General features: G+C 43.9%; 1 protein-coding gene across 21 annotated transcripts in view; it reads right to left on the bottom strand.

Moving 5' to 3' along the window:
* Positions 1 to 6,597: 6,597 nt before the first annotated feature.
* Positions 6,598 to 12,005, bottom strand: part of LOC110501519 (uncharacterized) — a 64,605-nt gene continuing 59,197 nt past the window's right edge. For all 21 annotated transcript variants that reach the window (XM_036947634.2, XM_036947647.2, XM_036947663.2 and 18 more), the window contains 3 exons: positions 11,238 to 11,310; positions 9,939 to 10,174; positions 6,598 to 7,787 (listed from right to left, as the gene is read on the bottom strand). In XM_036947634.2, the coding sequence (XP_036803529.2) occupies positions 7,777 to 7,787; positions 9,939 to 10,174; positions 11,238 to 11,310 (320 nt within the window). In that variant the 3' untranslated portion in view covers positions 6,598 to 7,776. The remainder of the gene's footprint in view (positions 7,788 to 9,938; positions 10,175 to 11,237; positions 11,311 to 12,005) is intronic.

Raw genomic sequence — 12,005 nt, 5'->3', positions numbered from 1 at the left:
GTAACCAGAAGTGGGTGTCACTCTGTGATTAGAATTTTCCTTTAAATCAGACCGAATAGGAGAAAACTCAGAGGCCACTGTCGTGGTGGATGGTAGTTTTGTTTCACCACTCCCCTACTCCTCATTCAAACTCTCCAGGGTCCCAGAGCAGCTGTTCTCACATGTCACACAAACACTCTGTCACACATGGATGCACATACATGCACGCAGACACACGCATCTTGTTGACCCCTTGGCAGTAAATTACTATGATCTGAGAGGTCATTGATATAATCATTTTTCAATGGAGGATAAATTAAGAATGGTAAGATTTAGTGCTGGTCTAGAAACATGAACTGAGCAGGCCACAGGGAGGAAGGTAAAATTATACAGTAACATATTGTCTTGAAAATGTTATTTATTTTGTTTAAAGGACAGAGAGGGTAATTCAAAGTTCACATCCTGAAAGGTTTTTCAAACCATTTGAGAAATGTTTAATCTACTGGATCATATGGTTTCAACATTCAAACCATTTCTATCCAGGGTATTTTTCAATTTAAGTGCTAAATGTGGGTGGTGGTGATATGAAAAACAACTTGATAAACTAGATAAAAGTAGTGTGTTACAGAGCTGCCTTGCATAACCCAGTGGAAAATAAGACACTACAGGTGCTCCCCAGAAAACTGTGTAGGGAGTCCGCCTGTACTACACTGAATTATAGCCCCTGTACCGAGGGCCTGATTTAGCTAGCCAATAATAACACAGGCTTGTGCCATGGAGAATCTCCTTTCTACTTTACATGTATCTGGCCATCATCATTATTCCGTAATTGGAAGGCATCCAAGAGGCAGTGCTACAGTAGCCTACAGCAACACATTATTACTGTAGCCATAGAAATAGAATGACTAGAACATTACACTTATGGGTACACTTAACAATAATTCTACAGTATTTATATGATTGTAGACTGCTACTGAAGGTGCAATGGGATTAATGGAGATAGAATGAGAAAAGTCCCTCAGACCACAGCATTTTGACAGTACACTCAATATGTAGTAATTATATTATATTATTATATGATTGTAGCTGTCAAGCCTACTCCTGCACCCTCCCTCCGGCGCTCGACGTCGCCGGTCTAATAACCACCAGTCCTGGCAACCCACATTCGCACACCTGCTCCCCATCGTTAAGCACACCTGGACTTCATTACTCTCCCTTCATTTAGCCCTCACCTACTTGAGTCATCAGGCAGTATAGGTTCTGTGTTCATGTCCAGACGTTGCTCTTGTTTTGTAACGCGCTATGTTCGTTATTATTAAACTCACCATCTGCACCTGCTTCCTGGCTCCCTTTGTTGTCGTTACAGTAGCCTGCTACAGTACTAATGTGCAGTGCAATATGGTTGATACCCAACTATCCCTGGGAACTGAAAATAACCACAGCCTCTGGCAAAATTGAAGCCTGAGGCTGTGCTGGGCTAACGGGTGGGGATGTCGTAAACCGTGTCCACTGTCAGCGCCGAAATTAAGAGACAAACAGAACCAGCAAATCAAGGATGTGTCACCGACTGAATTCGAGACGTGATATTGATATAACCATGGTATATGGTGCAGAGAGTCAGTGACAACATTGAGCCGGCTTAGCCCCCTCAGTTGAAACTTCTGCCACCTCCGTTTACATTTTCTGAAATCTGCATCTGTGCTGTATCAGCGTCGTGAAGAGTGTGTATGTTTATGTATAGGGGTGCTATGGAAAGCCACTAGGTGGCTAGGTGCTGCTCATCTAGGGTAGGGTATGTGAATAACGTGATCCGCCTCCGCCTGTAATATTTGATTAAGATTTATAAGGACGGGGTCAAGTTTACCTCGCCATTACAGAGTTTAGTAAGCGTTTTAGCAAGCTGTAAAAGGCGTTAGCGTTATTAGCCTATTTCGCTCTAACCAGCTAATCTGCACTGCCACAATGGATATCAGAAATCAAACCACTGAGGCCGCCGCCGAGCCCAGCAATGTTGATGCTGCCGAGCTCCAGCTAGCCTTCCACTAGTACCGCCAAGATAATGGCTCCACAGCCTGCTCCACTTACAACTGTTCCTGATGATCTTGAAACAGAGGAGCCAGCCCAGGTTAGCCTATAGAATCATACTCTAGCCGCAAGTTTTCTGTAAAAAAAAAAATCATTTAGTAGCATCTGGTTCATAGGAAGAGAGTGGCTGAAATACTCGGTTACTGCAGATGCATCACTTCTTGGTCAAAAGCACTCAATGGTCTCAGCATTTTAATTTAAATGTTTATTGTGGTATAGCGTGATATAAGAAGAATTCAATATAATTTCAATGCAAGAACCCAAATGGGTATAGCAACATATCGATATATTTCATCATAGAAATAGATAGCCTACATTCTATTGTTATGGTAGCCTAATGCTTTTCGTGGTTGTAAGTGGAACTGTACGTAATGGAAACATGTTTCTGCTAGGTCGCCATTGATTACGTTGGTGGGTTGAATTTGATCCACAGAAGTGTATTGGGCCATATTACAATGTGTTGCTGAACTAATGAGCTGCATGATTTTCCATGTTTTAACCTTTTTAGGATAGGGGGCAGCATTCGGAATTTAGGATGAAAAGCGTGCCCAAAGTAAACTACATGCTACTCAGGCCCAGAAGCTAGGATATGCATATAATTGGTAGATTATATGAAGAAGAGACTTACTTGGGCCAAGAAACACGACCAATAGACATTAGGCCAGTGGAAATCTGTCCTTTGGTCTGATGAGTCCAAATTTGAGATTTTTGGTTCCAACCGCTGTGTCTTTGTGAGACGCAGAGTAGATGAACGGATGATCTCCGCATGTGTGGTTACATCCGTGAAGCATGGAAGAGGAGTTGTGATGTTGTGGGGGTGCTTTGCTGGTGACACTGTCTGTGATTTATTTTGAATTCAAAGCACACTTAACCAGCATGGCTACCACAGCATTCTGCAGGAATACGCCATCCCATCTGGTTTGCGCTTAGTGGGACATTAATTTGTTTTTCAACAGGACAATGACCCAACACACCTCCAGGCAGTGTAAGGGCTATTTGACCAAGAAGGAGCGTGATGGAGTGCTGCATCAGATGACCTGGCCTCTACAGTCACCCGACCTCAACCCAATTCAGATGTTTTGGGATAAGTTGGATCGCAGACTGAAGGAAAAGCAGCCAACAAGTGATCAGCATATGTAGGAACTCCTTCAAGACCCTGCCGAAAAGCATTCCAGGCGAAGCTGATTGAAAAAAGAGTGCCACTAGTGTGCAATGCTGTCATCAAGGTAAAGGGTGGCTACTTTGAAGAATCTAAAATCTAAAATATATTTAGATTTTTTAAAACATTTTTCTGTTTACTATATGATTCCATATGTGTTATTTCATTCTACAATGTAGAAAATAGTAAAAATAAAGAAAAATGCTTGAATAAGTAGGTGTGTCCAAACTTTTGACTTGTACTGTGTCTATACAGCATATGCTTCCCTTCTCAACAACACCTGTCTGTTCTAACTTAAAACCAATATGCTTGTATCCACTCTATACATCAACCCCAAAGGTCCACACTCCTCATCAAAGAGTGCCCAAGAATGTGCCTGCATGAAAATTAACTCCAAAAGTTGTGTCAATGCTCCAGCTGATACCTTTCTAGAGTCAGCTACTTTGTGACCACTGTGGTTGGGCCACCCCCATGGAATGTGGGCCCTGAGACCTCCCAATCAGCAACTCCATAACAACAGGCACTGTAGGATGGTGATAGGTTCTGGTTTGGGGCAGCTGTTAGAAACCCTTGTCTCTCGTCAGAGCAGTTGAGAGGCCAGGTCAACTTGGAGGTGGAACAGCATCTCCAGGGATAAAGAAATTGGCTTATTTGGAGTGCCTGCCTTTCTGTGGCCTGCTATTAATGTGTTGCCATCAGATAGCAGCTGTGTTAAGGGGTCCTGTTGTTGTTGCTGAGCAGATAAAGGGTGCAATGTACTGTATTAGGGGTGTGTGTGTGCGTGCGTGCGTAAACTTGCGTGTGTGTGTGCATCCCTTTGTGTTAGTGTGTGCATGCCTGTGTGTGTGTGTGTGTGTGTGGTCTCTCTAGTTTTTCATGGTTCAGATGCAGGCATGGCTTGACCCCTCACTGACCTGTCTACCTCGTTAAATCCGGCAGGCACAGACGACACATTTGCGCTTCCACACCGTTTACAAGATTCCACGGGTCAAAAGGTGCAGAGGGTTTACGACAAGAACAACAGCGGATGCAAGTTGCACCACGTCGTGAATGGGAAGTGAGGTAGACATGACTGCCAAATGCATCGGGCTTTTTACAGTAGTTGGATTGGTAATGGTAGAATAACAGACAACCAATGTTTGTCTGAGAATACCCAGATAAGATAACAAGCAAAGTCATAGAGGACTGAATTAGCTCGGTTAATTCCTGTTTTACCGTTCTCTATAAGGCTAAATCTTATGGCCTCTCCACCCTGTGAAGAGGAATGCGATCTAAGAATAGGGTTGATATGGCAACATCTCCAGTACACCTATCAGCAGGCAGGCTGGGCAGCTCTCCGTCCGCTGATGAGATAATAGACCAATAGATCAAAGTGATGTTGCCAAATCTGCACCGCCACTATGTCACCCAGCCCTGCTATCCCAGGAGTGAGTGGCATGCCCTAACTCTGACCAACAGGCACCTTTATCCTGCTCCATGTCCGTCAGAGCCTCGTAAATCTAACGAACACACACTCTCTCACACACAAACACGCACAAACACACCACACACTCTCTCTTTCTCTCTCTCACACACACACATACCTCCTCCTCTTTTCACCCTCCATTCTCTGAGAATTCATTCAGCACCTTGGCATTGCCCACTGCCCCTTCCATTACTCATTACTTGTCTGCTGACATCCGCCTAAAAATAGTTGCCCCTCGCCCTCTAGGCAGCACTATGGGCAAACTGGGTCTTGACTAAGTGGATGAAGAGAGGGAACACACTAAAGCTTGACTATAACATTTCTATTGAAAGTTTTATGACTGTCTTTTAGATATGTTTGGGATTTGAATGTGTGAATCACTATCTCTCTATGACACACACTCTCTTTCTCTGGTTTTGTTGGTAGGCTACATCATTGACTGAGAGCAATGGAGGCAGGCGGGAGGAGCTATAGGAGGACGGGCTCATTGTAATGGCTGGAATGGAATAAATGGAACGGTGTCAAACGTATGGAAACCACATTTGACTCCGTTCCATTCATTCCATTCCAACCATTACAATGATTCCAACCATTACAATGAGTCCATCCTCCTATAGCTCCACCCACCAGCCTCCACTGACTGAGAGAGCAGTCAGAGAGTGAACATGTGTGGGCAAATGTGATCTGTGGTTTGACACCTGTGTTGCTGGACTGCCCTCTGCTGGGCCGGATGAATACAGCTGTTAAATAGATTTTCTAGTGACTATTCTAATCTAAGCAACTGCGTCAGTCGGCTAGATGTTATCCCAGTGAGATAAGATTTATACGGTTAGATCATGTGCTCGTAAAAAGACGAGCCATCTAGTTTATACTCTACAGGGACACGTATCATTCTATCAATATTCACTGATCCAACTAGACAGGGGAAGTTAAGTCAATAAGAAAACCATTACATCATTGTTCCAAGACATGAATCAGGCCATACCCGAGTAACCAAACTAAATGTGATTCAAAGATAGAGAAGAGATTCTCAAAACATTACAGTGACTTCGAAACACACCAGTAGTGCGGGGAAGACACCTCCGTGTTTGGGCTAATAAGTCAAACGTACTTCTCCCTAGCCAAGTCCATTAGTGTCTTGCATTAAGTCATTGTCATTAGACTCGCCGAGGTGCATTAGCAGTTATAAGTCGTATTAGTCAAATGAGAGTTGCGCGTGATGATCAGTACGGCATGCGTTTACGTTGGGGAGCGGAGGGACATAAATCGTGCTGGTAATATAGTCCAGCTGCTTTGCAGGGAAAACGGATGGCGAACAGCAAATGGCGAGCGTTCATCAACATTGTCAGCCCCCTCTCACCACCAGAATGTGGGAGCAGTGATGTGGTAAGAGCATGGGAGGCATGAACACCCACTGGGCCTTGGGAAAAGAATACCAAATTGAAGGACAGCTGAGCTAAGTCACTGTACCCCCCTAAAAAATAGCCAGTCTCTCTCTCTCTCTCTCAAAACCATCTCCAGATCTGGTTTTCTGGTGGTTGTGTAGCATTGTATTTGGTTGCTCAGGCTGTCAACAGTGTGTCTAAATGAGTTGGCATTGGACTTTGAAGGCCAGCTTAAAAGGGGGAAATATTTCCTAAATGTTCTACTTGGTGAAACGTCATGCGTTTTGTTCGATTTGTCTGTTTCTGATAAATGACAGACATTCAAAGAATCAATGAGCACATTCAACCTAAACACAGTCTACAGTGTGTCTGTCTTTTCAGTCTCGCCCGTTTTGTAACAATAGTGTTTTCTTGGTCGTATTTTTGCTGGTTTCGAGTGTCATTCCAAATCTTATCCATCCAGATTGTGGACAGACTATATACAAAAGACAAGAAAAAAAATGAAGGAAAACTAAACCACAGACTACTGGACAACAATGTTCTCTTTAATAAGACTCCCGATACTCCCTCTGACCCTTCAATACACAACAAAATGTATTTATAGCATATACACACACCAGCATTTCATTTTCAAACGCATTAGAATCTGTGGAATTTCGATGGGAGGTGGCAGCATATCATGCTTCTTGCTCAGGTTGAGAAAAAAAACTAAACTGCACTGATTTTTAAAATGGTGGGATGGGATGCCCTTGTGTACATTCTGTTTCAACACTGATTAAACTGAATGGATCACTGATTTGACCCAAGGCTTACCAATCCTGAATCTGGAGTACCCATGTGTGTGCTGTTTTTCGTTCAACTGATCCCTTGTTCATTTCTATAGCGCTCCTTGGAGACAACTAACGCTGTGCTGCAACAATGTAATTCTTACATTGTCAAAACGTTGTCAAACGTCATCTTCAGTATTTTGGAGACATTCTATTTGCAGTGTAGCTCCATTTACAGAACATTTACAAAAATGTTTATAGAGACCATATCATTACGTTTCCAATACATATTAGTTACTGGGAAAACCTTGAAAGGCAGGAGTTAAGTAAACATTGGGATTCCTTTCATAAATTCACACACAATTTATTCCACAGACCCCTCCCTCATTTAGTCCAACTCTCAAGTTTTCATTTACATTATTCACATACAACTGTACCCAGTCCTTACATTTCTCTTAAATAAACTAAACATTAGAAACAAAAAGCCAACTCACTTCTCTTTCAACTCGTCAGCACAATAATATCAACAATTACTCATTTGTGTCAAATGTGTATTTTTTTACCCCCAGGGCTACTGAAATCTACCATGGATGATACTGCTGTGGAAGAATTGATGCTGCGATATCTTCTACCATCTACAAATGGTAACACTGATGCACCCTGTCGGGTGGCGATGACGTCATATCCTGTTTTTGTGTTTTGCTTGTGTCTTTTTTGCAGAATGCAGAGTTGTTGCTTCTTCTTCATCTTCTTCTGCCCTTTTCTTCTGCCCTTGTTTTTTTGGGCCTAGAAAGCAGTCTGTGATTGGTTTGGCACAGGTCATTGGGGATGTGCACCTTCGGGAAGAGGGGGGCCCTCTACCCGTACGAGTGGAGGCTGGATTCGGGAAGGTGCGGGAAGGGGGGGCCTAAGAATCGCCTTTATGAGTGGCACACCTCACAGGACCTCTGGAGAGATAATAAACAGAGAGGACAAGATGAGGGTCAGTTTCAACACAGTGGTACACCACACAACAAGAAAAAACACCAGAGATCCTAAATGGTGTCCATTTAGAGCCGTTCTGAATGCGCCATCTAAATGGTGAGCCAAAATGGTCGCCAATTTCAGCATTTGTAAATGTGTGAGGAGGACCCACCCTCACTGTCCATGCTAAAGACGAGGCTTATAAACCCTTGACCTGGCAACAATACTACATTTTAAAAGGTCCTGAGTGGATGTCACAAAGGGCATGAACCCACAAGGCTTTATAGGCTTGTTTTTATGGGGAAATGAAGAGGCTAATCAAACCAAACAGCAGAGGCTTCAGGCAGAATCCTGACTCCTTTTAATGACGGACCATCAACGACCATTCAGTCGCCCATCATGTGAGTGAGTGATAGCTAGCTGGCGCTACGAGTGTGATAAACACAGTATGATTGATGCTAACAGTAGCAATAGATTGACAGAGGCACCTGTCAGGCAACTAAACGGTCCACCACACTAGCTCACGAATATCGCCATTTGAACTAGCCCCCGGTGGTATGTTTAGAAATAAACATGTCCCCGATTCCCAATCTATGTAACTACATCATAACATTCAATCAGTGTCGATACAGTAATCTCCCCAGTCACAAACCCCCAGCCCCACGGCCATAAACCAAATAACCCCTCCAAGTCATCATAGTAAGAGAGTGCGGGGTATGCAGACAGGGAAGATTAGAAATGTGATGTTAACTTGTGAAACTTGAAGGCAGTGTGAGTGGCAGAGTGAATTCACTCTGATAAAAGTGAGTCATATTGTCAGAGCTCGTCTGGTTGCAGCTTGGTGACCCTTTTCTGTTTGCTTTGGATATAATGTATGACCTACTGGCAGGCTGACAGGTGGGGACTAAGCCCTAGGTGGAGGGGCGAGGGGCAGTAATACTGACCCCGCCGTGGGGAGGGGGTGAGGGTGATGGGGGTACATAACTGGGCCAGGGTCCTGTTTCCATTCCTGGCAGCTAGCTAGCTCCCCAACACTCAGGGAATTTGACACTGGGTGTTGAGCCTAGCGACCGGAGCTCTGGGAGTGAAAGTAGTCGGTATTAAGATACCTCACTCCCTCCGCCCCTCTGTGTCACCTTAGGCACTCTGGGGGCTGGAGGATTCCCCCTGCCACCTTCTATAGTGGGGAGAACAAGTATTTGATACACTGCCGATTTTGCAGGTGTTCCTACTTACAAAGCATGTAGAGGTCTGTAATTTTGAGGTTGGAGAATCTCTTCTCTATCTTTTAGGTTGGAGTCTGTTTGATTGAGTGTGTGGACAGGTGTATTTTATTCAGGTAATGAGTGGAGAACAGGAGGGCTTCTCAAAGAAAAACTAACAAGTCTGTGAGAGCCGGAATTCTTACTGGTTGGTAGGTGATCAAATACTTATGTCATGCAATAAAATGCAAATTAATTACTTAAAAATAATACAATATGATTTTCTGGATTTTTGTTTTAGATTCCGTCTCTCACAGTTGAAGTGTACCTATGATAAAAATTACAGACCTCTACATGATTTGTAAGTAGGAAAACCTGCAAAATTGGCAGTGTATCAAATACTTGTTCTCCCCACTGTACCTCCCTTTCTCTCCCCCTCTCTTTCCCCAGGGACACTTACGTACGCACGCGTGACGACTTGCATCTAAGACAACACTAAACCGACCGGCTCAGTCGGACGGGTCTTCGTTGCCAAGGACAACACTACGAACCCATGGCGCCTCTTTATGGCACGTTGTGAACCCTGGCCCTAATGTGAAAAGTCAACCACCAGAGCAGATGCAAGACCATTATTACTGCTGTATTTGAACCACAGCTTAATCTATAGTTAAGAACTGTTAGGGGTTGAGGATAATCAGATAAGATTCCTTGCTTGAATCCCTGGAAATATTGGCACAGCTAATACAATATTATTAGGTTATGTCATTTGAGGGCGGTTTCCAAGACACAGATTCCAAGGCACAGATTAAGCCTAGTCTTAGACTGAAAAGCATGTTCAATGGAGATTCTCTATTCAAATGCATTTTAGTCCAAGACTAAGCATAATCGGTGTCCAGGAAACCGGCCCTTGGAGTTCCCTCTCTCTCTGTATACCTGCGACATGTTGAGGCTTCATGGTGCCCACTTTTTTCAGGAAGGGCTCATCACTTTCAAAGGCCAGGATTGGTTCAATGGGCATGTCACTCTCTGATTTCTCCCTCCCCCCGTTGCTGCTGTTGCCTTGATTGGCTAGCTGGATGACCTCCTCAAAGTGTGCGGTGTTCCCCTTGCTAGACAGGCCATTCTCGTGTCTGGCAGGCTGGACACCGTTGACCACATGGACCGTGGAGCTGTGGGAGGGTGAAACATGGTTACAGACAAAAGGACTATGGCCCCAAGTGGTTCAGTTGCAGATTTTCCCCTCGGGCCTGTTCAGGTAGATGTAACATTATACCGTAGCTATAACGTAGAACAGAAATGATTGTCAGATAGATAGAACGATGACAGCAACATTCATAACGTTTCACATCACTGAATACAACCCTGGTCTGCCCTCAGTGGCTAACTGAAGACCTCAAACCTTATATTACACTACCCCTCAAACAAAAAACATATTTCAATAGATAAATAAACAATATCTCTATTTTTCTACTGAAAGCCTATGTACAGAGACTCTGTTTTCTTTTGCGGTTTAAAACTATACAAATCGGTACAGGTCTTGGTTAGAAGGCCACCCGTAACACGCGCTCCAGCAGGTATATTTCACTGGTCATCCCCAAAGCCAACTCCTCCTCCAGTTCTCTGCAAAAATCACTGAGCTGGAGTTTTATATCTCCCTCTCTAACTTTAAGCATCAGCTGTCAGAGCAGCTTACCTGATCACTGCACCTGTACACAGCCCATCTGTAAATAGCCCACCCAACTCCCTCATCCCAATATTGTTTTTTATTTTTACTCTTTTGCACCCCAGTATCTCTACTTGCACATCATCATCTGCAGATCTAACACTCCAGTGCTAATGATAAATTGTAATTATTTCGCCACCATGGCCTATTTATTGCCTTACCTCCCTAATCTTACTACATTTGCACACACTGTATATAGATTTTTCTAATGTGTTATTGACAGCACGTTTGTTTCTGTGTAACTCTGTGTTGTTGTTTGTGTCGCACTGCTTTGCATTATCTTGGACAGGTCGCAGTTGTAAATGAGAACTTGTTCTCAGCTGGCCTACCTGGTTAAATAAAGGTGGAAAAAAATGTATCAAATAAAAAGGCATCCAATACTGTTGTTTTCTGGTTTGCTCGTTTTCTAGCACGCATGGTGGTCTTGTAATATGGTGGTCTTGCTATTTTACATTTCTAACAGGTATTTTGGACAAGAGGAAATAGAGGACACGGTTTTTGAGCCTTACCTGTCTCTCAAATCACTATGGTCGTTCTCTGTATTCTTGTTGATCTCTGGGCTTGGCTGGTAGTCAGCAGAGGCTGCGGAAACAAATAAAATCCACTGTAAAACACACACACGTGCAAGCACACACACAGTTCGTGGGCCACCCTGAAGCAAGCACCGACAGTGCTATGACAATATGCAGGATGGATCCAACCAGTGCTGGATTCATGATTACATCCTTGGGCTGTGTGTGTGTGTATTAGTGCGTCCGTATTTGAGCATGTGGGTGCGTGCGCGCACGTGTGAGTGTGTGTTTGTGTGAGTGTGTCCAAAGGCCTGATTGAAGAGGAGCAGCGCCACACAACTTGCCTGAACTCCCCACCACATCAGTGCCTCCAATAATGGTTTCCACCATACTGGAATCCTGGCCACATGTACTCAAATCCCCATTTCCTACTCATCGGAAAATGTTGTGTGTGTGTGTGTGGTCAAATGGGGATGGGGATTGTATAAGTAGGAGTGATATTTGTGTGTCTTTGTCATGTGAACACTGTATTTATTGTGTCTTATGTACACCTGGCTGCACAGCGACTGCCCCTGCCGCAACAATAAAGATAGAATAAGACGGAATTAAATTGACCGGCTAAATGTGGCGAGTGGTCCATTTTACAGTCACTAAGCCAACCCTGCAATGCAATGCACTGCCATGAGATATTCCCAGAAACAGAAAAGCCCCCAGACTGGGTTTGGACTGCAAACAATAAGCACACGCATGGGTTATACTGTCCTA

This window comes from Oncorhynchus mykiss, chromosome 2, assembly GCF_057628025.1.
Source record: "Oncorhynchus mykiss isolate SJ-2025 chromosome 2, ASM5762802v1, whole genome shotgun sequence".
In the NCBI taxonomy this organism is placed as follows: domain Eukaryota; kingdom Metazoa; phylum Chordata; class Actinopteri; order Salmoniformes; family Salmonidae; genus Oncorhynchus; species Oncorhynchus mykiss.
Note: the sequence above shows the minus strand (reverse complement) of the source record. Positions and strands in the feature narration are given on the sequence as shown.